The 26,110-nt window shown below is 51.1% G+C and overlaps 1 protein-coding gene across 1 annotated transcript in view; it reads left to right on the top strand.

The window, feature by feature from the left end:
* Nucleotides 1-3,130: 3,130 nt before the first annotated feature.
* LOC141727902 (uncharacterized) overlaps nt 3,131-26,110 on the top strand; it is a 241,689-nt gene continuing 218,709 nt past the window's right edge. The window contains exons 1-2 of the mRNA XM_074534189.1: nt 3,131-3,139; nt 4,232-4,593. Coding sequence (XP_074390290.1) covers nt 3,131-3,139; nt 4,232-4,593 — 371 coding nt within the window. The remainder of the gene's footprint in view (nt 3,140-4,231; nt 4,594-26,110) is intronic.

A 26,110-nucleotide genomic window follows, 5' to 3' on the forward strand; every position in this document is an offset into this window, starting at 1 on the left:
TGGATTCTGGGAGATTCTGGGGTCCCAAGGTCCCCCTCTCCAGCCTCCCATCAATCCAGTCACTTGGGGTTCCCCCTTCTTTCCACCACCCTGTCCTGGTTTAGGGCAAATTTGGTTGAAACCCTCCAAAAGGAGTTTCCTCTAGAATGCCGATTCAGCAGCCCCACCCTCAGCCAGTCCGGGAAAATATTTCTAGGAAGAAAAGTCTAAAAAAGCTTTATTTTACAGGCAAAGCATTCACCAGCACAAAAATTGAACAATATTAAGCAATAAAACTTCCTGCTTCTCCAAAATAGATCGCAAACTCCAAAAGTCCCTCCTTGGGTTGTAGCTTTGGGCACTCAGCGTCTTATCAGTGCCTTATCAGTGGCTTATCAGTGGCTTATCAGTCTCTTATCAGTCTATTATCAGTCTCTTATCAGTCTGACCAGTGCTGGAATTGCCTTGGCCCAGACTTATCCCCGTGGGCCTCAGGGAAGAGCTGCTGGTGGTACTCTGGTTGTTCAGTCCAGAGCAGGTTTAAACAGCTCCAAAGAAAAAGAAAAATCAAAGTCCAGGGTACTTGTCTGCCTCAGAGACTTAAAAACTGATTATAAGCAAAGGAGAGCTCTGTCCTGCTGTCTGTCCATCCAGAAGCCAGAATGTGGAGAAGTGAGTGCAGTTTCTAAAAACAAACTGCAGCTTCTTCCTCCTCCCCTTCTCTCTCAGAACCAGCCTTAAAGGTGCAGAACTCATTTCTGGGCTAAACAGACCATTGGGGGTAGGAGCATCATGAAGTCACCCCAGGACGCCCCTGTCAGGGTCAGGGTCAGGGGGTCCCGTCCCTGCCTCATCTCCGGGCTGCCGGGGGTCCCCCAGCTCCGGTATCACCCCTTCCCATCTTCCCGCCCCGGGGGTCCCCCGTTCCACAGCCCCGGTTCTCACGGGGATCCCCAAAACCAATGTCCCACCCTGTCGGTACCGAGCCATCCCCACGTGGACCCCCCGGGACCCTCCCGAGGGGCGATCGCGGCTCCTCTCCCCCAGAAAAAGCTCCTCTTAGGGAACCTGGAGATATCCGGGGCTCAAGTCCGGGATCTGCCGGTTCTGAACGCTCCTCAAAAGAATCCTCCCGGAGACCCCTGGCTGGAGGTATTTGGGAATTTAGGTATATGAGCTGGGCTTCTTCTGGGATTTTTAGCAGCCTTGTGTTTTTCATGTTGGAGTGAACGAACCTTTTCAATCTTGCTGGTATAATTTGCTCCCTCCCCTCCAGTGATTTTAACAAACTTTTCATGGAAGGAAAACAAAATATTTTCTTTACAATCCAGACCTACAACAGCCATTTTCCTCATCAGTTCTTCCAGAAGTAACTCAGAGGAAGCTGTGTCCAAGTTCCAAGAGTTCTTCCAGAGAGAACCACACCCACCTCAGAGGAGGGAACCGTGCTGTTGTCAAAGGCACTTGGGGTCAGGGAACAGTGCCCTGAACTCACTGCACCAAAATAATGTCTCAATCTGGTTAAAAAACTTACTAGAGAGATGCCTCTGCCCCAATTAAGGTGCTAAGGAGACCAAATCTAATGTGGATTTTATTGAACAGTAAATGTGAGGTAGAGAGAGTTAAAAGAAAGAAGAAAGCGGGGCATGGCAAGGGAGTGACAAGGGACAGAGACCTCCCCTGGAGTGGGTCAAGTGTGACATTGTCCCCTGTGTGTGTGCCCTTCTCAGGGTGGGGGTTTTACATCTGAACCAGTTTGGGTAAGGGGGGTGGTGTTCACCCCCTGAGCAGGGATCACCCCACTGTTTCAGGTTGCCATGTGTCATGGTTTGAGCCTGGCACAGAGCCAGTGCCCCCCCATGAAAATGCCTCACCCTGGTGTCTGCTGTGAGATGTGACCAGGAATAAGCAAAACAGGCTCTAACTTAAACATAAAGAACACTTTATTACCTAAACTACAGGAAAATAGAGAAAGACCATAAGGAAAAAGGAAAAAAAAAAAGAATTGAAAACCTTACAAAAAAACCACTTTCCCCCCTCCCCACTACCTGACTTTCCCAATCCGATACATTCTCCCAAATCATCAACTGCCCAGCCTTGGCCCCACACTTTAGTATACTCAAACTGCAGTTCATGAAGAGGAAAGGAGTCCTTCTTGTTCCATAGGCTTCCCCTGGAAACACACTGAAACCTCGTGTGCTTCCCTGTCACTTCGGCACCGCCTGGAAAAAGTCCTTTTGCCGCTTGTGACATCTTCCTTCCATGCCCAGTGCTCTCACCACTGTGCATGGATCAGAGCTGCTTTTAGGGTTGTCTTTTAAGGATACCTTGTCTCACTCCAAAAAGAGGCACAGTCTCTGCTTTGGGACATCTGTCCCCCCCATATTTTTCCAACCCCCTGGGGCCGGGGGGTCCTCACGAAGAACCCTCCTGGTTTTGAGGCACTGCCTCCCCCTAAATGCAGTCTGTGTCACAGGAACAACTGAGTCCATGGCCACAAGAAAAGTCCAGCCAAAAAGCCACTCCAAATCATCTCTTCCCATCCAATCATCTCCACGTTCTTCGGGCCAGGTCCTTGTCTCATCTCATCTCTTATCTCCCTTCTTATTCAGCTTCGAGGAGGATTAGCATTTTTGCAAGGCCCCAATCATGAAAGAAAGGGTTAAAAGTTTTCAGTCTCTGTCTGTCTCAGAACGATGATACTCCCACACGTGCTGCTGCTGCGGCCGGCCGGGCTGCACCCTTCCCCCCACCTTCCTCCTCCTGGGCTGGCTGCTATCACATTCCATCTCGCGGACGGGGGGGGGGGGGGGGGAAATGGCTGCCCGATGTCTCTTAGGGCTCCTCCACCCTTCCATCCTTGAAAGCTTTCTCACCCCCATCTCTGTCCAGGCCCTGGGCCTACCGCATGGCTGCCCCTCCCCCCGCCCAGCAGCAGAGGCTGGACGGGGGAAGAGATCTGACCTCTGCGCTGCGAAGTCCCAAGAGAGAGTGCCAAGGGCAGTGCCCTGCTTTTTAACTCCTGTGTATTCTCGGAGGTGTGTCCAAACCCCACTGGCTACACTAGGTGCCAGTCTCAAACCCAAAACTTTCATTGGTTTGACCACAGCTTCCCAGAATTCCCACTCCTTCCTGGTCAAACCACCACACCATGCAAGATGTAACCAAATGCAGGTCTTCAATCACCATCTTCATCAACTGCTATAAACAGGTGGGGCAGTGTTCTTTATCTCTTCGATGACTCAGCCCTGATAACGCCCTCCAGGGGAGATATCTTCTGCTAATGGACCATTGAGTGTCTCTGCAGGACTGATAAAATTCCATCATCCCATTGTGGGATGCTCCGCCCAGGGGGAGGATCCAAGCATTCTTACCTGGAAATAAGCTGAAGCTTGCAACACCAGGAGCAGCTTGCCTACTGGATTCCCAGAGGATAAGAGCTCCAAAACCACCACTGGACATTCAGAGGAAGACCAGACCTTTCTGCAGGATCACTGCTCTGACAGAACTACGTTCACCTTTCCCACAGGACTGCAGCCACCATTTATTGGGACGGCTGCCACAACCCTGACTAACAGGGTGTCAGGTTATATCCTGACTCTGTCAGTTTAAGGCAGTGTTTCTGTATCATTGCCTTGATCTTCATTTTGGTTTAGAATTGCAATTTTGGTTTAGACCCTTTCCCAGGTTTTCCTTCAAACCAGTACAAAACTCAATGTGGTCATCCCTTGTTATTCTCCCAAAACAGGATTTCCCATCCCCAAACCTTTGCCAGATGGAGGAGGAGGCTGTGAGGAACAGGAAGGATCCCCAGGACACTCGGGCAGGTGAGGAGGAAGTCAGTGCCCATTTCCCCCTCTCTCCTGCTCCATCTCCCTGCCCAACATGGCCCCCGGCTGCAGGACAATCTAGGTGCCAATGCCGTCCTACCGGGGATGCACTGGGGGGATCTCCTTCCCCTTCCCTCTGGCACGGAGGCAAATCCCATCCTCTCCTTGTCTTATTTCCTCCAGACAAGAAGCAGAGGATGGAGACAAGGGAGGAAAAATCCCTGCGGAAGAACCTGTAGGAAGAGGCTGTTATGAGTGACTCCAGAGCACAGGAATCCAACGGGGAGGAAAATCCCCAGAGATTCCACAGGAAGAGGGGCTGCAAACCCAGCCCAGGGTGCTCTGAGGAGGAAAGACCCTCGTTTAGCCAGGAAGGTGGACAGAGCTTCAGCCAGAGCTCAGAGCTGGTGGTCCATGGGCAGCTTCATGATGGGGAGAAGCGCTACAAGTGCGTGGAGTGTGGGAAGAGATTCAGGCAGAGGAGCATCCTGATCCTGCACCAGATTATCCACACCAGGGAATGGCCCTACGAGTGTGGGAAGGGCTTCAGCTACAGGTCAGAACTCGTCACCCACCAACGCATCCACACTGGGGAGAGGCCCTACGAGTGTCCCCAGTGTCAGAAGAGGTTTCAGACCAGCTCCAATCTCCTCCAGCACCAGCAGATTCACACACAGCAGAGGCCCTTCCACTGCCCTGACTGTGGGAAGGGCTTCCAGCAAAAGTCCACCCTCACCAGGCACAGGCACATCCACACCGGGGAGAGGCCCTACAAGTGTCCCCAGTGTGGGAAGAGCTTCACCCAGAACTCTGCCTTCACCAGTAACCAATGGAGGCACTGGTAAGGGGAGGCCTCCAATGCCCCAAGTGCAGGAGGATTTTGTGCACTGCCCCAACTCCAATCATTGGAGTATCCACATTGTGAAAGAGCCCTGATGATCTATGTTCCCATGATCCATGCTGGCAAGACACCATTACCTTTTCCTGTCCCTGCCAATGACATGATATGGGATAGAACAACATGAAGGTCCAGCCATGGTCCTGTCATTACATTCACTCCCACCTCAGGTCATTGCCAGGGGCAGGAAATGGACTCTCTCTCTCTCCCTGAGGAGAAGGGTGAAATTTCCAGGAAGGGGAAATTGTGGCCAGGAAGACCCAGTGACTTTTGTTGAGTTTTCCCTGTAAACAGTCCCTTCTGTTATCCAAATTGTTTCTGTTCCATTTTTTCTTTTTCTCGTTGCTGTTCCCAATAAATTGTTCTTATCCCAGCCTGGGATCTTTGCCTTTTGTTCTTTCCACAAGAGGTGGGAGGGCAGCGAGGACATCACAGTTTTAACGGGAGCAGGAAATTGGGGAATCCCATTCCTGAACCCTGGCCTGTGGAAACCGAGCATCCCAGCTGGTCCCAGCCCTGGTGGCCATGGCAACAGCCTTGGGAGCGGGTCCCTGGCTGGGGCTGTGGGAACCTCTTCCCTCTGGTGCCCAGAGACAGGGGCGGAGGAAACGGCTGCAGCTGTGTCGGGGCAGGCTCAGGTTGGATGTCAGGAAAAAGTTTTTGCCCAGAGGGTGCTGGGGCCCTGCCCAGGCTCCCCAGGAAAGGGTCCCAGCTCCAGGGCTCTCTGAGCTGCAGCAGCGTTTGGACAGCACTGCCAGGCCCAGGCTGGCATTGTTGGGGTGTCCTGGGCAGGGCCAGCAGTTGGACTGGAGGATCCTGATGGGTCCCTCCCAGCTCAGCCAATTCTGTGGTTCTGGGATCCCATGAGCCTGGGGATGGGGCTGCAAATGGTTGCCATGGCAATGGGCTCTGGCGGCAGGCCTGAGCTGGTGTCCATGGCAACCACCCCTGGCATGGGGTCTCCATGGAGCTGCTGAGGGACTGACCATAGCAACAGGGGGCTGGGGATGGTTGCTATAGAAACTGACCATAGCAACAGGGGACCAGTGATGGTTGCCAGGGAAACTGACCATAGCAACAGGTTCCTGGTAATGGTTGCCGTGGAAACTGAACAGAACAACAGGAGGCTGGTGATGGTTGCCTGCTAAGGATCAGATTTGTCACAGGCCCTCAGAGAGGTTCCATGGTGACTTTCCAGAAGTCTCCAGGCTGTTCCAGAGCTGGAATGTCACAGGCACAGACAGGGGCTCCATGTAGACCTCCCAGGGCTTTCTGGGGATGGTAAAGAGCTGTGTGGACAGAGGCAGTCACAGCCATTCCATGGTGACATCCCGGGGGACCTTGGGCTGCAAAGGCACCGATCTGTCACAGGCACTCATGGGGGCTCCACGGTGACATCCCAGGAGTCCTCACTTGCAGGCCTGTCATCAATGGTCCATTGTGGCACTGTGGAGCCAAAGGAGACCATTGTGACACAGCAAAGCCCCAGGGTCCAAAGGTCCATTGTGACATTGCAGACCTCATGGAACAGAGGAGTCCCGTGACATTGTGGGGCCTGGGGAGCCACAGAGACCATTGTGACACTGCAAGGGCTCATGGAATCCTTGGGACCATTGTGACACTGTAGGACCATCTGACACCTGGGGGCACTGTGACACTGTGGGACCCCATGGATCCAGTGCATCAGTGTGACACTATGGAGCCCCATAAAACCAAGGGAACACAGAACACCTCTGACTGGTTTGGCTTCCCATGGACTGCTTGACTGGTCCAGGTGACCATTGCACCTTGAGGTTCACTTCTCATGTGCTGCTGAAACACTGGGGCTCTGTGCTTTCCTTCCCAATGGAAAAGCACTGTCCTTCTACTCCAGGCACCTATGGCCAGAATTGGGATTTCACCTCCAAAGTTCCTTATATCCAGGAATTCTTCCCATCAGAATATTGCCAGGACAAGTCTGGCTGGCAGTAGTTTCACAAGGGTCACCTCTCATCTGTCCCCAAAACACTGGGGAAGCCTCCATGCTCTCCTTCTCATGGGAAAAAACTGTCCTGCTTCTCCAGGTGCCCATGGCCGAGATTGTGTTTCCACCTCCAAATTCCCTAAATCCAAAATCTGCTATTACTGACATGTCTAGCTGACCTTGGCCTAGTGAGGCTCTCACCTACCTGCCTTCCAAACCTTGATGCTCTGTGCTTTCCTTCCCATGGAAAAGAACTGTCCTTCTCAGCCAGGTGCCCATGGCCACAATTGGGATTTCACCTCCAGCATTGCCTGTTGTGACAAACCAGATGAGATTGTTGGCTCTAAACATTTTGTGTGTGGGGGAGGAAGGGGCAGGTCCAGCCTTGCCCTGCCCTGTGAGCCCAGCCCTGCCCTGCCCTGTGACCCCAGTCCCCCCAGGGGCCTCCTGTGGGTTTATGGTTTCTACCTGACCCACGGCACACCAAACCCCCAGCACCGCCGTCCCACTCTGGGCACTGGGGCCCTCTTGGGTGTACTCAGTGCTGCTGCTGTACTCGGGTCACCCTAAACCCCACTAGGGACCCGTGTCCCCCCACTGCAGGGATTGTGCACGACTCACACCGCCCCGATTCTCCACGCACCCAGAGCTCCGTTCGGGGTTTGTGTGCCAACTCACCAATTCATCTACCACCTTTACTCGAGTTTGGTGCACAGGAAAAACACCAGCCAGATATTCGTAAGAGGTCAAAATGACACAAAATTCTACGGGCAAAGTGCAAAAAATCAAGAACTTTGGAAGAGTATTTAATGCAACATCAAATTACACATAAAACACTTATCATAGCAGTAACTTCATTTACTTAGCCCATTTATCCTGGAAACATTAAAACACATAAGCTGTTAGGGTATCCAAAAATGTTCCATATAAAGAGCATTAGAAGGAGAAGAAGGAGAGAGACAGAATGACAGAAGCTCTATAGAAAGACACACATATGACTAACAGCTCCTAGGGTTTCAGTGTGGGTGGGACACAAACCCCAGGAGAAGGCAGAGTCCATACCAGGGGCTCACCTTGTGCTCTATGTTTTTAAGCCCCCGGGCCCTTGTGAGCCTCCCCCAGGTGGGATTTCTGATTGCACAGGCAATCAGGGCTGGGTTAGTGCTGTCCCCACTGTGTGACTGAGTGACAGCTCATCCCATGGTGTCTCAGGACATTGATCTCATCCAGCCTCTGACAGTGACCATGGTGATACAGGGGAACCTCAGGGAACCTTGGGTCAGTTGTGACAATGTGGGTCCAAGGACATCACGGTGACACTGGGGAACCTCATGGAACCATGGGTCAGTTGTGACAATTTGGGTCCAAGGACACCACGGGAGATGTCATAGACAGGTAGAATAATGATAAAAGAAAGGCCTTTTGACATGAAGCCTTGTTCGGCCATATCAATAGCTGGCCTATCATCTCTTCTGAGTGCAGCTAAGCAGTTACAAGTTCCCATGTGAAGCTATTTTGAGAATGAGACTTTGTGACCATTCTATTCTGAGGGTGAAAAACAAATGCACCTGCAATAACAAGGGATTTGTCCCATGAGAATCAGTGAAGAGGTAAACAATACAATAGAGAGATTTGATGCTCAAGTAAAGTCTATTTTATTAACCAATAATCGACTAACTGATAAGAAATCTATGAACAAACTAAAGGTGCACACAAGGTGTGTTAAACTGTGTAAAATGAGTTGGATGAATAAAGAATAAAGGTTTCTTCTCCATCTTAGCTTAGTCCTTTGGGATTTCAGTTCCCCCCTTCTTGACGGCTTTGGGTTCCCCCTTCTTTGGGTCTTTGGCTTCCTTCTTCTCTGAGATTTTGGCTTCCTTCTTCTCTGGGATTTTGGTTTCCTTCCTCTCTGGGATTTTGGTTTTCTTTTTTGGGATTTCGGTTTCCATATTCTCTCGGGTCTTGGTTTTCCCCTTTGCTGGTATTGGAGGTTGCTTCCCAACAGAGACACTCTTCTTTCCCTTCTTCAGCATCTCTTCCTCCTTCCTCCTGTCTTCCTCCTCTAGGGCTTTTGCCTCCTCCTTGACCTTTTGAGTTGGCTCCTTCAGCTCCCTTCTGCAGACAAAATAGGAAACATGGCTGAGAGTCCCACCAGAACCTTGGGCTCCCTAGTCCTGGCTGGCCCTGCACTTCATTCCTTGACCCTGAGGCCATTTCCGTGAATTCTCCTCAACCCACAGAGGCTGGGAACATCCCAAGTGAGGGAATTGGTGGAAGGGGACCTCCAGGACCAGCCATACCTGAGCTTTGCCATCATAAGGTGTTGACTGTGCAAGCTCCCTCTGAAGGCACAGCCAGACCCCTCCAGCCCCTGCCAAAGGCTGATCCAGCAGCTCTCTGCGCTGGTGCCTGGAAACGCCTTTTGTCTCTTGGCTTCCCAGTTTAAAGCAGAGCACAGATTGCTGACATCTGCTTAGCTCTCCTACAGTTCTTACTCAGCTCATTCAGCCCCCTTCTCCCTGGGCATAGCTGAGGCATGATTTTAAAGAGTTCAGATTTCAGCTGAGGGTTAGAAGCAATTCCCATTGATCAGGATGTAAGTTAGATAGGCAGACCATAGGTTAATGACTATGAGATGCTTAAGCTGGAGCTGATTGTTCTATTGTTTACCATTAGGAGCATCTTTCTAGAGGGAAGTGGAGGAAGTGAACTGGTATAAGAACATCTTGAAACCAGTAGAACAATGGTTAGCACCTGGGCTTGATGTCAATCAATCACTAAGTTGGGGACCTTGGATGGTGCCAGAGGGTCACAGAGACCTGATAAAGACCACTGACCCACTTCGAGACCATTGACCCAGTTCAAGGGAAGAATTGCACAGGAGTGAAGGACCAATGGCCTCATTTGAATACAGAGCAGGGATGGGAGGTGCTGGGGTTGTGCAGATGTATTGTATGTAAGATCTTGGGAAATAAAGAGAGGGCAAAGAACCTTGGACAGTGCGGTCATGCCTTTTAGGGATGGCTCTGGTGCCACCCGCCGGTGTTAATAAACATCCCACTGTCTAACTTTAATTAGTTAGAGAGTCTCTGTCCATGATCTTCAGTTTTAACGACTCCTAGCCTGCTCCTTCATGAGAACAATCTTATCAGTCAGAAAGCAAAGGCTGCAGGAACTCCTCTCCTGCAAGACAGGCTCTTGTCAGGCAGATTTCCTGCTGGAACCCAGCTGGGACCAAGCAAACCAGTGCTGGCTGCCATGGAAACCATTGGAAGCAGCCTCCTCCATCTCCTCCCCATGAAACCAACTCCAGCCTGGCCTGAAGAAGTCCTGCTGCACAGGCTTGCTTTAAGCAGCCTCCACTCCCAGCTCCACACTTGGCCTGTGTGTCCTGAGCTGGCTGCCTTGCTGGAGCTGAGCTTCTCCTGTGCTTGCCTACGGCTGCAGCTGCAGGGGAGCCTGAAGGACAGGAGCCTTTCTGGCTGCTGTGCCAACATAAGGAGAACCCCGGCAGGTCAGCATTGCAAGGACTTCATCTGTGGCAGGAGCAGGACCCAAAGCAAGGTTTGCTCTGTGCCCCACGCCTGCCCATACCACAATCCCACTGTTCTGGTGAAGAAGGCAGATGATGAAGAAGATGCACTCAACACCATGGACTTTAAGACACCTCTAGAGGTGGTGCCAAGGCAAGCCCAGAGCCCAGCTCCCTGCAGGCAGCAGCTAAGCCAGCAGGGCTCAGCACTCAAATAGAGAAGAAGAGGTTCTGTCTCAACAGAAGAAGGTCCTTTGCGCGGGGGCGTGAACGGCCCTGGAATCCGGCTATCTGGTGAGGGGCGAAGGCCAGGGCCCCTGCGCATCAGAAAACAGCCCCCCTCGGCGGCTTTGGCCTCGGGCTGAGCTGGGTGATAGCTCGGAGCAGCGCGGTGTGAGACGAATTAGGAGGCGACCACTTGCTGGGGGTAAACTGTCGGTTTATTACAGAAGAACCAACAAAGGAGGGGAAACACCCAGCAAATGGCCCCGAACAGGGGGCGAGAGAGGGTTTTAAGGGAAAAGGGGGGAAGAAGGCAGGGAAACCCGGCTATCCAATAGAAATACATATTTGGAGGTACGAAACATAACTGATACACTAAAGTAACCAACTGTTATAAATCATAGGAGGGGCTCCGGGGCTACAGCCAACCATACCTCCCAGAGAAAGGAAAATTCTCGAAACCTGGGAGGAGAAAAAGAGTGATTGACTGACCCCAAGGAGGAAACAACTTTCACTTTATAAGAGAAACCAAGGGAGGAGCAGTTTCATTTCCATAGCAACATAACTGGCAAGGTAGCAGCAGGAAGTAATATAGAAAATGGGGGGAGCAAACTAACGAACTTAAGATCACACCACAGCATCTCCCCGTTTCTTATCAAATAAAATTAAAATTTTCTATGCAACTCAAAAGGAAGGTGTCTGCGGCTTGTCCTGCCAATCTTCGCTTTCTTCGAGCTGGAGTTCGCTAGCCCACTTACGTTCTTGAGGCAGCTCTGTGGATCCCTCTTCATCTGAATCTCCTCCGGCTTCTGAGGAGAGGTCCTCCAGCTCAAAATGTTCCTCCAGAGGAAGTGCGGCATGATTGACAGTCGTTGAGGTGGCTTTAGCTATTAGTCCTTTGATCAAACTACGGATCAGTACGATCAAAATGCAAAATACAATCAAGCTCAAAACCACTTTACAAACTGATTCTAACACCGAACTGGCCCACCTGCTAAGGCCCCAACCCTTGAATATGTCCCCCAGCCAGTCTGATGTCTCTTGCCTGACCTGATGGACGAGGTCTTGGAGTTTTTTGATGGAGTGTCTGGCGTCCTCGGCCCGAGAGGACAGGTTCAGACAGCAGAGGCCCTCAAACTCCTCACAGTGATGGTGATGGAGCAGTAGTAGAAAATCTATTGCTGCTCTGTTTTGGAGCGTTGCCTTCCTTGTAATTTCCTCGTCCTTAAGGAGGTCGTATAACGCGGCTGAAGTATAATTGGCTTGTTTAACCACCCAACACTCCAGGCGGCCCAATTCACCCAGAGATTTCGCCACCGATAACCATGGCAATAAAATGGTAAAGGCGACGGATTTAGAATGAGACCAATGGGTAACTTTATCATCACAATCTTCAGTGAGATCTTTAAGATCTCTTTTAGATCTGGCCAATTTGGATGTGATGTTATTCCTTTTCCAATTGATAATTTGGGTGATGTTGGGGGTAAACAGCGTCAGCCGGCCAAATGTGCACGGCCCTCCGATCAGACCAGAGGGGATGCCTGCCCACGCTCGATCGCCACAAATCAAGAACACCCCCCTGGGAAGGGCGTAAGGGGTCCGCTTGGTAGAGGTGGGGCTCATGATTTTTAGAACAGCGCGGCACCACTGGCTCGCTTGATATTGTTTCTTTGTCTGCCAGACCACCTCACTGCCCTCATATATGGGGGCATAACTATATTCAAACTGAAAACAAATTGAGGAGTTGGCGGAACCAAGTAGATGCAGTTCTGTGGGCTCGGAGGGCGCAGGACTGAGCCTAGCTACTCCACTTCTCCAGGCATTACTGGGTTCAAAACCGGGGAGGAAAGTTAGGCTCTGGGCCAAAACGGGGGAAAGGGCAGACTGGAAGGCAGGGGGAACTCGCCTGGGGAGAAAGGGATCCCCACAAGGCAAGACGACATCGGGTCCTCTGCTGCGCCGGTGTCGAGGCATATACTGTCCTGTCCTAATGATTGGGCCAAGGCACGCCAGACGTTGATTTTTGGCTGGGGGATGACCCACGGCTCCGCAGGTGGCAGAAGGAATCCGCAGGTCATCAGTACGGTCAACAACAAACAAGGATTGAGAGCCAGCGTAGTCAATTCGAAGACCATTCGGGGAGATAAAACTGAAATGAAAGGAGAGCCGTAAAAGTATGCAGGATTCACAGATATGGTTCCTCTCCAAACAACCAATTTAAGTAAAACTCACGAGGGGTAATGGTTGGAGCCGGGGGGGAAAAGGAGGAAAGGTGGTATAAAAGATCAAGGGGTGGAGGAGAAGCTGGGGGAGAGGGTTCTTCAGTAACTGGAGTGAGATCTGGAGAGAATGAGAAGGATTGATGGGATAGTTTCTTCCGCCGACGCCAACATGCTTGCCGGACCTGTGGTACTGCCTCCTTCTTGATCCCCTGCTTCGGGACGAAGGGCCTGACCCACTTAGATGGTACCCACTTGGGACCCGAGGGAGTGGACACGCAGGCATATCCCCTACCCCAAGTTACCAGGTCAAAGGGGCCCTCTGTCCGCCAGGTCTCCGGATCTTTTACAAGAACCGGTGGCTTGGTTTTAGGCTGCAGCTGCTGGTGGCTGCCGAAATGTCGGACTATCGGAGGGTTTTGGCTGTCAAAAGAGCAATTCAGGAAGTTGAGTGTATACAATGCCCTTGATAGCCGGACTTGGGGGGTCTCTGCCTTCATCGTCAGTTGTTGCCGGGATAGGACTTTCTTAAGGCTCTGGTGAGCTCTTTCCACCATGGCTTGGCCTGTTGGGGAATAGGGGATGCCGGTTTTATGCACTATTCCCCATTGCTGCAGAAAGCTTTGCAGCTCCTTGGAAACATACGCAGGGCCGTTGTCTGTTTTTAAGGTCCTAGGGATGCCCAAGACAGCGAATGCCTGGAGCAGATGCCTCTGAACATCCGCTGCCTTTTCACCTGTGTGGGCAGAAGCATAGATCGCCCCAGAGAAAGTATCCACTGAGACGTGGACGTAACACAATCGGCCAAAAAATGGAATGTGCGTTACATCCATCTGCCACAGCTCGCAGCTTGCCAAACCTCGGGGATTAGCCTCTGAGGCTATGGTAGGCATTTGATCTTGCTGGCATTGGGGACATGTGGCCACTATCGCCTTGGCTTGCTCCTGCGTCAGATTGAACTGACGAACCAGGCCAGGGGCATTTTGATGGAACAGTTGGTGGCTGATTTTAGCCTGACTGAACACATCTGGGAGGGGGGCCTGCGAAACAGCAGCCGCCGCTAAAGAATCGGCGCGATGGTTTCCCTCCGCAATGAACCCAGGTAGATCTGTGTGTGATCTCACATGCATGACATAGAATGGATGCTCGCGGTTAGAGACTAACTCGACGAGCCTATTCAGCAATTCAAATAATCTCTTATTAGTGATCTCTTGAAGAACAGCTGACTCAGCTCGAGACACTACACCTGCGACATACGCAGAATCTGTGACCAAATTGAAAGGCCCAGGGAATTTCTGAAATGCCCTGACGACTGCGTCCAACTCAGCAACTTGTGGAGAGCCCTCTACAACAGCAACATCGGTCTCCCACTGCTGAGTCTGAGGATCCTTCCAAGTCATCACTGACCTGTGGGATGCTCCAGACGCATCAGTAAAAACCGTCACAGCATCCAGTGGCTTCTTGCTCTGAACCTTTTTCAACGAGAATTTAAACCCCGAATTGAATAATTTGTGGGACGGCCGATTTACTGTGATGCGCTCAGTGTAGCTGTCGAGTGCAAATTGAAGGTATTCATTAGTTTGCAGCAGTTCTTCAAAGATTTTTAGTTTAAATTGGCCCGATTCCAATTTAATTGGGATCTGTATGCATGAGAAATCACAGCCTGCAAGCTCTCTGATCCTCGATCTTGCTTTGAGAATCAGGTCTGCTATCAACTCCTGTGGCCGTGTCATTCTTTTGGACCTATGGTGGCTCAGAAAGACCCACTCTATAATTAAGAGCTTGTCTCCTAATCCTTGGTCCTTCAGACTAACATCCCATTGATGTATTACGCCATGAAGGTGTGGCAATTTTCCCAGTATAATAAATTTGAAAGGCAGGCCCGGATGGTATCGGTGGGCCTGCCTGGCCGAAATATCCTTTTGTATTTTCTCCAGAGCTACCTGTGCCTCTGGGGTAAGAGTCCTAGGAGAACTAAGCTCCTCTCCCCCTTTCAACAAATCGAAAAGAGGGGCTAAATCTTCGGTTGAAATGCCCAACCAGGGTCTCACCCAATTTAAAGATCCACACAGTTGATGGGCATCTGCTAGGGTCTGGACCTTTGTCCGAATTGCCAATTTTTGCGGCACAATTGTCCGCTTTGTAATTTCGAGGCCCAGGTATTTCCAAGGTGGCACCTGCTGAATTTTGTCCTGCTGGAGCTCGAACCCTGCAGCAGCCAACGCATTGGTTGTCAGGTCAAGCGCATGGGCAAGCAGACTGTGGTCGGGCGCACACACAAGGATGTCGTCCATATAATGGTGGACAATGACGGCATCCCCGAGGGCTGTACGAATGGGTGACAGCAGCGAAGCGACATACCACTGGCAGATCACAGGGCTGACCTTGAGGCCCTGCAGAAGCACCCACCAATGATAGCGCTTGGCTGGGGACTCACAGTTGATGGACGGAACTGTGAATGCAAATCGCGGGGCGTCCTCTGGGTGAAGGAGAATTTGGAAAAAGCAATCTTTTATATCAATCACAGCTAATTCCCAATCTTGGGGGAGCATTGCTGGGGAGGGCATCCCTGGCTGAAGGGAACCCATGTCAATTATTAATTTATTAATTCGGCGAAGGTCGGTCAGGAGCCGCCACTTATCCTTATTAGGCTTTTTGATGACAAACACTGGGGAGTTCCAGGGTGACATGGTCTCTTCCAGGTGGCCTTTCAATAACTGCTCCTGAACGAGCTCGTTGAGTGCCTTTAGTTTTGGCTTTAAAGTGGCCACTTTTTTTTTTTTTTTTGCTTTAAGTGGCCACTGCTTGACCTGTACTGGTTTATCTGAAAGCCAATTCAGTTTCCAGGTCCGGCACTCCTCAGTGGCCACCGCCGAAAAAACCTGGGGAGCTGTTGGGAGATCGATTTTGGCCCCCCACTGGGCTAAAAGGTCCCTTCCCCAGAGGGGCTCTGTATAATCTAAAACGAACGGGCGTATAGAGGCCATTTGCCCGTCAGGCCCCTTAATTTGCACAATGCTCTTTGATTGGTTTGCCAATTGGAGGCCCCCAACACCAAAACCTGCGCTTTGCAGGCCCCAATGCGACGGCCATTCCCGAGAGGGAATGATCGTCACATCTGCACCCGTGTCCAAAAGACCCCTCACTAATTTCTTGTCCCCGCCTAATGAAAGTTGACATGTCAGGCGGGGCTTCTCCCTCCCTACCAACTGTGTCCAGGCCACGGTCGGAGGCGAGTCCTTCTCCATCGGGCTCGAGCAATGGTCTTTATCTGGCACAGGAATGGCCTGAGCAATGACTTGTCCCTTAGGGAGGAAAAGCGGGGGTCGGACACAATACAGCCCTACCGTGAAGCGGTCCCGGTCGGTAGTTACCAGACCAGGGACTATGTGGATGTCTCGCGGTGTGTGCTCTGTGTCTCCGACGACAGTCCACCTGCATTGTCCCAGTTTCCTCCAGCGACCCAGGTGTTGCAAGTCGACAGACACCAGCTGCAAATTACTGCTAGGGAGGTAAATGCTCCTAGTTAGCTGAAACCTGTAAGGGGAAACAGAGGACATGGTGTTAAGTACAGGTTTGGGCAGAATATCACAGGTAAAGTGTTTCGAATCCGATAGGTACGTCAAATCTGGCAAGGTGTGCGGCGGTTCTCCCTCGTTTCTTCTCTCCCCGGATGGTGATAAACAGCCCGCCACATTTCTATCCACGCGCAGGGAGGGACTGCGCTCCAATCCTAGTTTTTTTTCTTTTGATTCTCCTCCTTTTCCCGCTTCCGCCTCCATTCCATGTAGTCTTGCCGCATAGGGCACTGTGGCATCCAATGTCCCACTTTACCACAGAGATGACAGGGGTGGGTTGTCGATGTTCTCTTGCCCGCCCCAGGTGTTGGAGGGCCGGCAACGGGGGCAGCTGCTCCCTCTATACAGTCCTGCACGGGGCATTCAGTAAAAACCACGGAAGCCCTCTTAGGCCGTGATGACAGGGAGACCTGACGTACCACGACATCTATCATGGCCTCTACTGTAGGCCTAGGACTACGAGGGAGAGTCTTTATAGCTTTGCGGCACTCAGCGTTTGCATTGCTATATGCCATTCTCTGGAGCATCATTTCCCTATCATCATCTCCGAGCGCCTGTGCTTCCACATATCTGTAGAGGCGCTCCATAAATTCCATGTATGGTTCATGCTCTCCTTGCAAAACCTCATCATCCTCCCATTGGGAAGTAACTACTTCCAGCTTGAAGAAAGCTTGTTCAGCTGCTCGGGCCGTCTCCATCAGCTGGGAGGGGAATAAGGCTCTAGCTTGTTTTGCCCCTTCTGCCCACTGCCCTTCACCCAAAAGATGATCAAGGGAAATTATCAAACCATCTGCATCATGGGATAGCGCTTGATTACCCCATAGACTCGGGAGGACCTCCGATATTTCCCTCCCCCATTCCCTCACCCGGACTCTGAATTCCATAGGCCTTATAAGGCTGGAGAAGAGTGCCCTCAGATCTGCCGGAACTAAATCTCCCTGGGAAAGGGTATTATGTAGCAAAGCCCGGAAGTATTCTGACCTTCGGGAGTAGTCTTTCTGTGCCTTGCACAGTTCTTTAATCCGTGCCTCTGCTAAGGGCACCCACCGAGCCTGGAGTGTTCCCTCCCCGCCTAGGTGGTAAGTAATTGGGGCCGCTTCTAGTAAAGGCATTTGCTGTGGCTTGTGGCCAGGCACTGCCCCCCCGCCTCCGAAGGCACTGCCCCCCCCGCCCTCCGAAGACAACTCGTGGGAACCGGGGGGGAGGGTGTTGGAACCGAAACTGGAGGAGGCTGAGGCGGGGTTTGGCGATGACGTAAGGGGAGAGAGTGTGCAAGGCCATCCACCCCTCTCCCCCCCTGGGCAGCGTTCGGAGGCGGAGGGGAAAGCGAAAGTGAAGCGGGGGAGGAGGGAACGGGAGGCTGAACCGGGGGAGGAGTTTGAGGGGGAGCTGAAGGTCTCTCAGAGTACGGAGGAGCGAGTGGGACGGGGGGAGGATATGAGGGAGGGGGGATTGGGCAAGGGCTGTGTTCAGGGTAAAGGAAAGGGTTGCCGCTTGAGAGAAAAGGGGTAGTGGAAGAAGGAGAAGCTCTGTCGCCATCTTGGACAGTACTGAACTGAACAGACTTAGGGGTTACAACCGGGGACTTGGGAACTGGGGTAGAGGGTGAGGAGGGAGGAGGAGCTTGGCCAGGGCTCCTCGAACGGGGAGGCTGAGCCGGTCGAGAGGGAGCAGGGGCAGGATGGAAGCCCTGCTTTTTGCCGGCCTTCAAAATCCCTCTAGAGGGCTCCTGCCTATGGGGATAGGGAGAGGGTTGGGGGGTAAGGGAAGCCGAACGGGGGGAACGGGGACAAGCAGGGCTTTTCTTAAGTTCCCCGGACGAAGAGAGTGTTGTGAGCACTCTGTTCGCCCAAAATGCCACAGTTGCTAATTTTGTCTCCCCAGAATCAACTGCTTGTTCTAATTTTGCCAAAACGGCAGTCCAAAGGTGTGGCTGTTTTGCAAGTTCTGGGGAAATTTCAGGGAACTTAGAAAAGATCCACTTAGTTAAGAATTTTAATTCTTGCTTGGGGGCCTTCTGGCCACCTCCAAGCAGTAAACCCTTAACAATATAATAAACCTCCTTCTGGGATTTTCCCAAACTAGCACCCATAAGTGCCTTTATAGTACAGGAACTGCCAATACTATAAAGGGGGGAAAATTCCTCTGATGGTACAACCCCCCGCCTGAAAACAACAGAAAGCCACTTTCCACCAGCCCCTGCCCCTCCTTACTGTCCCCAAGTCTGGGGCTTCAGTAAAAGGAAAAAAAATCAAGGGAAAAGGGTAGGAGGGTGGGTCCCCAAAGCAGGGCATGCACCCCCAGGGAAATTTTAAAAAGGCAAAGGGGAAAGTCGGAAAGGTCCCCAAAGCAGGGCCCGACCTTACCCAATCCGGTGGTAGCAGCAAACGATGAATCAGGAGGGGTATTTTCGTCTCCGGAACCGTCCTCTCTGGGTGCGAGGGTTCCCGATTCCGATCCTACAGGGAGTGCCGCTCCTACAACGGAGCCTGCCCCCCCCGAGGTAGTGCAGCGCCCACTGGAAACTAAAAATTCCACTTCTGAGGTGTCTGTTTTCGTGATCAGCCACTATTTCAGGCCCCCACGTTGGTCCGCCACACTGCGCGGGGGCGTACACGGGGGGAAGAAGGAAAAGGGGGGAAGAAGGCAGGGAAACCCGGCTACCAATAGAAATACATATTTGGAGGTACGAAACATAACTGATATACCAAAGTAACCAACTGTTATAAATCATAGGAGGGGCTCCAGGGCTACAGCCAACCATAACTCCCAGAGAAAAGAAAATTCTCGAAACCTGGGAGGAGAAAAGGGGTGATTGACTGAACCCAAGGAGGAAACAACTTGCACTTTATAAGAAAAACCAGGGGAGGAGCAGTTTCATTTCCATAGCAACCTAACTGACAGGGTAGTAGCAGGAAGTCCTGGGACAGGAAGGAACCATTTAATACAGAAAATGGGGGAGCAACTAACAAACTTAAGAACACACCACAGCATGGGGGGATTGGGGCTCCAGGGCAGGGCAGGGCTGACGTTCCAGGGCAGGGCAAGGCTGGACCTGCCCCTTCCTTCCCAACACACAAAATGTTTCTAGCCAACAATCTCCTGCAGTCTTTCACAACAGGCAATGTTGGAGGTGAAATCCCAATTCTGGCCATGGGCACCTGGCTGAGAAGGACAGTTCTTTTCCATTGGAAGGAAAGCATGGGGCCCCAGTGGTTCAGCAGCTGATAAAAAAAGAGACCCCCAACATGCCAAGGTCAGTTGGACCAGTCAGGCAGTCAACAGGAGGCCAAACCAGCCAGACCTGTTCCATGTTCCCTTGCTTTTATGGGGCCTAACAGTGTCACAACTGTGCCTTGATTCCATGGGGTCCAGCAGTGTCACAATGGCCCCGTGATTACAAGGAGACCTGTGGTGTCACAATGAACCCTTGTCTGTATGGGGTCCAGCAGTGTCACTGTGGCCCCTACATTTCATAATTTACAATTGTGACCTGAGGTGTCACAATGGTCTCCGTGGCTCCCCAGGCCCCACAATGTCATGTGACTCCTCTCTTCTATGAGCCCTGCAATGTCACAATGGACCTTTGGTTCCATGCAGCCCTGCAGTGTCACAAAGGCCTCTTGGTTTCATGAGGCCCCACAGCGTCACAGTGGTTCTCTTGGTTCTGTAGGTAACCCCATGGTCACAATGGTCTCTCTGGTTCCATGAAGCCTCACAGTGTCACAATGCTTTGCTTATTCCATGGTACCTCATAGCACCACAATGGTCTCCATGATGCCATGAGGCCCCTCAGTATCACAATGGACTCATCGGTGCCATGGTGCCCCACAGCGTCACAATGGTCTCCACAGTTCCATGAGGCCCCATGGTGTCACAACAGACCCTTGGTTTGATGGGGCCTCTCAGTGTCACAATGATCCCTACATTGCATGGAGCCACTGACATTCCAGTGTCAGTACGGTCCAATTGGTCCCATGAGGCCCAGCAATGTCACAGTGCTCTCTCCATGATTCCATGAGGCCCCACAGTGTCACAATAGTCCCTTGGTCTGACAGGGCCCCACAGTGTAACAATGGCCCCATGGTTCCATGACATCTCAGAGTGTCATAATGGTCTCCGGAGTTCCAGAAGGCCCCACGGTGTCACAATGGTGCCTTGATGTCACAGGGCCCCACAGTGTCACAATGGTCCCTTGGTCTCACAGGCCCCACAGTGTCACTCTGGTCCCTTGGTCTCAAAGAGCCCCACAGTGTCACAATGGTCCCTTGGTTCCATGGCCCTGTGCTGCTGCATTCCCCTCTCCCCTTCTCAGGCCGCCCTGCCAGCTGAGAAATGCTCCTTGGGGCTCGGCCTTGGCCAACAGCCCCTGTGCTCAGCTCCTCTGCAGCTCATCACAAACACTGTCTGCTCCAGGCACTGCTGCTGTCCAACCAGCTCCTGGTTCCTGTAGGAGCAGCCCTGGGAACTGTTTTTGTTCCCTCAGTGGCACATCATCCCTGTTCTCACACTGCCAAAGAAAGCTGTTGCTGCCAAGTGTGGCCAGGATGAACCATTGCTGGGACTGAAGCCCCTCTCTTGGGGCCCTGCAAACAGCGCTCCAAAAGGAGCCCTTGGAGCTCTCCTGGGCCAGTGACTCCCTCTGAGTGGGGCCTCTCCCAGCCAGGAACTCTCCCGTTTGCTGCACTCGGGGATCCTCAATAACGACGGAGCCTGGGCTGATCTCCCCACTCCTCCAGGCTCAATCCTTGGCCCACGGGGGAGATGCCAAAGGATCCACAGTGAACATTGCTTGCCCTCAGGGGAATTTCTCCCAGGTGCCTTGCACTGATTCTTTGTGTCTGTGTGCAAACAGGAGTGCCTGTGCTGGGGAAATGTGGCAGAAATGCTGCTCTCTGAGGGGCTTGAGTGCCTTGGATAGATGAGTCAGATATCCAGATATCAGTAAGTAAGGTTAAGTCACTAGGTCTAAGCTAAGTTCAATTCTCCTAAGTGTTGTTCTTTTGCTAAATTGTTATGTTTAATTTATTAGCTAAGATAAATATTGTTAAGTGTTATTCCTCTGTTAAATTGCTAAGTCATAGGTTATAAGTAAAGTTAAATACTGTTAGGTGCTGTTGTTTTGCTAAACTTTGATGTTTAAGGTATCGGTTACATTTAAGGTGTAAGTTAAGTCCTGTTACGTGTGAGGCCTGTTAAGCTTTAGGCTATATTCCTTTTATCCTTGCCCTCACTATCCTTGTGTCACACACACACACACACAGGGACAGTTCTCAGTTCATTTCTGGTTTGATTGGATTTGGTTTGCTTTTGTTGTTGCTTTGTTTCCTTGGTGTGCCTGAAGTGTCCAGTCAGGAGCAGAGTGACTCTTGCCAAGGAACTTTGTGCTGCTGTGCCTTAATATTAAATCTGGTTTTTGCTGCTCCCTTGCTGGGGATTTTTTCAGCACTCTCAAGGCCTCATTGCTAGCAGGGTGAAGGAGCCCTGGCCCAGGCTGTGGCCCTGGGGGACACGGGGACGCTGCCGGGGGTCCCTGTCCCCCTTTACCCCCCCCAGGGCCCTGGCTCCCCGTCACCGTGTCAGGCCGTGCGGTCGATCTCGTGGAACATCCTCTGGGGGAGGCTGTGGGGCCAGGGGCGGGGGGACCCGGGGGGACAGGGGACCCCGCTGTGCACGAACAGGGTTGGACTGCTCTGGGGGGAGCTGTGAGTGGGGCCGGGGCAGAGTAACCAACCCAGTGACCTCACACAGCTCCTGTGATGTCACAGCTTCTTATGATGTCACACAGTCACCTCTGATGTCACACAGTGTCCTGTGAAGGCACAGAGCCCCCAGTGATGACACACAACTTTTTTGCGATGTCACACAGCCACCTGTGATGTCACAGCCCACTCTGGCATGTCACACAGCATCCTTGTGATGTCACCCAGCCAAGTCTGGGCTGTCAGCCTGGAATGTCATGCAGTTGCACTGTGATGTCACAAAAGACTCTGTGATGACAGAAAGCCACAATGTGATGTCAGAATCTGTTCTGTGATGTCACAGCCTGCTCTATGATGTTACACAGCCACTCGGTTATGTCACAAGCCAGTCTCTCGTGTAACAGAGCCACCCTCTATTATGGCAGGATCTCTTCTATGGCCACACACCCTACTCTATGATGTCACAGAAACTGTATGATGTCACAACTCCCTCAGTGATGTCACAAAACCCTCTCTGTGATGTCATACTGTTATGAGTAGAGAAGTTGCCCATTTTATTAAAACGTTGCAGAATTCCCAGTTTGGGCCAGCTGCTGCCAGGGTGGAGTTCTAACTGTCTGTTATTGTAATCACCTGTTGTTAATAGTTTTTCGTTAACTACCTGTTGTTGATGGTTGGGAATTCCCCTTTTTGTTGAGTGGCACCCTGCTGCTTCCTGGAGGATGGGACCCGTGACGGTGAAGAGGAGGAGACAACCAAGTTGGCATGCAAATGACATTGGGGTTGGCATGCAAATGGGGAAGCCCCTCACCAAACCTAGCCAAAACCCCCTAAAAGCAACAAACCAACAAGGAATTGAGGGATCAAAGTGATGTCTAGATGTGAAGAACACAATCCAGTGTCCACTAAGACCCTTTTTACCCCTCACTCTAACCTAAAAAACATGTTGGCTGGAAAGAGGACCTCGAATGTCAAACCAAAATACTGGGAATCACCTGGTGCTCTGGTGAGGAAGGAACCCCCAGCTCTGCCTCCAAACCAGTGGACACAACTGCACTTTTCCTCCTCCTCTGTGCCACTTCTGGGGACAGCGGCGGTGTGAAACCCATCGGATTACCCCACCTGAACTGATTTTTAATAAAGACGTTAAAAAGGAGAAAGAACTCCTGCCCTATTTATTTTGTTTATATTAAAAAACCAATACATTTTAAGGAACCAAGCAAATGATTGGTCGTTGGCTTTAAGTAATTCAATTCCCTTCATTCATTCATTAATCTCCATTGGCTATTTATTTATTCCTCTTTAAAGTAACTAATAATATTTGAGTCTATTTTGTTATAGGTTAGTTGCGGTGTGGAATCAATCACCGACTAGTAAGTCCAAATGAATTTAATTTATTGGTGGATAATCATCACCGACTAGCGAGTCCAATTTAAAATGAATTTATTAATTGTTAGAGCAAGCGATAATAGGCAAAGTCAGCGCCCCGGGCACGCTGGGAGACAGGGGAGTCCCCACTCCACCAACTGCCGCATTCTTCTGATATTTTGTGGGGTTTTTATACAGTCCTGCTTCCGGGTTGGCATGTCTTTCAGGGTAGCACTCTGCTTATTCTTCCCCTGTTGCTAGGTGGTCGTAGTCCACCTCCCGGTATTCTGAAGACGAAGGTTGGTATTTTTCCTTTGTCTGATTCCTGGAATTTTAAGCTCAATCTACTGAGTTCCTGGAATCTTAAGTTTACTGAGCGGATAAGCTACTACTGCATGATCAATCATAGCAAGCCCACCATCTATGTCAACAGTTTACTAAGCAGATAAATGTTGTGAGACCCATTGACTTTGGTTTCACCTTCCTTATCCTTTGAAGTCTGGAAATTTACTAGGCAAACAAATGGAGGTGGTGCAACAGTCTTACTGGAATAATTTTGTCAGCTTTGATGAACAAACTTGAAGTTTTAACCCATTACATTTTTGTCAACTTTTTTTATCAACTTTTTCTCAGAAAGGGTCAAGGGAGGCACTTTGGGGTCCCTGGTGACATTCCTGGGGCACATTTGGGGCAGTTTTGGCTCTCGGGAGAGAATTCAGAGACAACTTGAGAGTCTGGAGCACACTTCGGGGAGCCTGGTGGGCATTTGGATGGTCACTCAGGGATTCCGAGGGACAGTTCAGGGTCCGGGGCAGCACTTGGGGATCCAGATGTTATGAACAAAAATTCAGTTAATATTTTTTTTGTGAGAAAAAGTTACAAAAAGGCAGCCAGATCTCTGTCCCTGCCAGGGTTCTGCGTGCTTTGTTATTGTAATCACGGGTCATTGTAGCTTATCGCCCCTTTTGTATTAGTAAAGGCCCTGGCTAGGGTGGGGTGATGGCCCTTCCCCGAGGCTAAGGTGTTCTCTTCCCAGCATAGGGAAGACACCTGAGAGGGTGGGGGGGGTTATGCAAAGTGACTCCAGGACCAGCACGCATTTTTGGGACCCCGACTCCAAATGCAACGAGAAAACCCTAAAAACAACGAGCCACCTAAGAGTTGAGAGACTAAAGTGATGTCTGGACGTGAAGAGCCGAGTGCTGAGCCTGCAGAGTTGCTGAACACCTTCAGAGCCCCTCTCGCCCTGAGCAGAGAGTCGTCCCAACGCCAGGACCAGGCGGGACAGAGCCAGGGAAAGTAAGATCTGACGTGGACACCACGCCCTAAAGGCTCCCACGAGGACCGGATCCCCCGGCTCTGCCCCTAGCGGACAAAGCTGTGCATATCCTCCTCCTCTGAGTCGCCCTGGGAGACACGACGGGGACTGCAGCCCTGCCGAGCTGCCCAATCCTGAGCTGATCACTTTTAATAAAGGCATTAAAAAGGAGAAGAAGTCTCCTAGCCCTGTTTATTTCAGCTGGGGGCGCTCGTCCAGAATAGCCACGCCGCAAGAAGACTCAAGACTGGCCATCTTGGAACTTCAGGACAGCTGGCTACCAGGACCAGAGGGATCGGCTCAGGACCAGCGACACAGAAGAGCACCGGAGCACCGGATTGGTGAGAAAGCCGGTGGCGGGAGCGGGAGACGTGCGCATGTGTGTGTGAATGAGACGGAGACACGTAGCCGGACCTTCGAAGTGAGAGCGGACTCCTCAGTACCCCGGTTCCGAGCTTTCGTGAGAAAGCCGGCCGGAAACAGGGGGAAGCACGTGGAATTAGCGTGAGTGATTCTCCCAAGGGGGAATAAAGGGCCCCCCCCTCTCCGGGCATGCGGAGGGTATAGTTGTATGAGTGGCACGCACCCAAAGTAAGTCCTGACAGAGGGAAGTCAGGCAGATTTGTCAGTCCCGAGAAAGATTCGCGTAGCATTTGTAAGTCTCGAGAAAGATTCGCGTAAGATTTGTCAGTCCCGAGAAGGATTTGGGTAGCTCACAAGTCCTGCAGGCAAAAGTAAGTCCTGACACAGGAGTCAGGCACAAACCCCAGTGAAGGAGGCTGTGGTTTGCTTTTAAGTCCTAATAGGGTTAAGCCTAAAAATTGGCGGGTTAGGAAAACTAAAAATCAGGCAGTTGTTTTTCCTTACTGAGGGATTCAGGCACGACCGGGATTCTTAGACCGAGGCTTCGTGTGTTCAAGTCTCGATAGATGTAAGACCTGACGTGGGGAAAAGTTGGGCAATCAAGAGATCGGGCAGTTGTTTCAGTATAAAGTCTTGAGCATCAGGCAGAAATTTGAAGTTCAGTGGAGGAGGCTGAAGCTCCTCAAAGAAAGTTCTTTTTGAAATTACCGGTCAGTAAAGACATATTGAAGATGGAGGGAGAAGACCCACCTTTCATTGTTCAGCATCAACTCTGTTTATTCACTCAATCAATCACTTTTTATAACCGTGTTAATTAAGTTCATGCATATTGCAAACCCGAGCTCACAATAGGTCAGAGATAACACACCAGCCCCTCCTTATGTTTCCAATACAAAGATTTGGGTTCTCAAAATTATTTTTGCTTTCCCAAAACAGCCAAAGATAGAATATCTACTTGTTATGAGAAAACTGCCTGAGAACTCTGTTATGCAAGGTTCTCAAGGCCTTCATGTTTGTCACTTTTACTTGTAATTAAAAACAACCTGAGAACTTCTGCTGTTTACAGAAACCAGCTGTGAGAATTTTACTCCTCACAGCTGCCTTCTAAGCCATTTCTGAAAAAATCTCCAACAATTCC

The sequence above is a fragment of the Zonotrichia albicollis genome, unplaced genomic scaffold, assembly GCF_047830755.1.
Source record: "Zonotrichia albicollis isolate bZonAlb1 unplaced genomic scaffold, bZonAlb1.hap1 Scaffold_257, whole genome shotgun sequence".
In the NCBI taxonomy this organism is placed as follows: domain Eukaryota; kingdom Metazoa; phylum Chordata; class Aves; order Passeriformes; family Passerellidae; genus Zonotrichia; species Zonotrichia albicollis.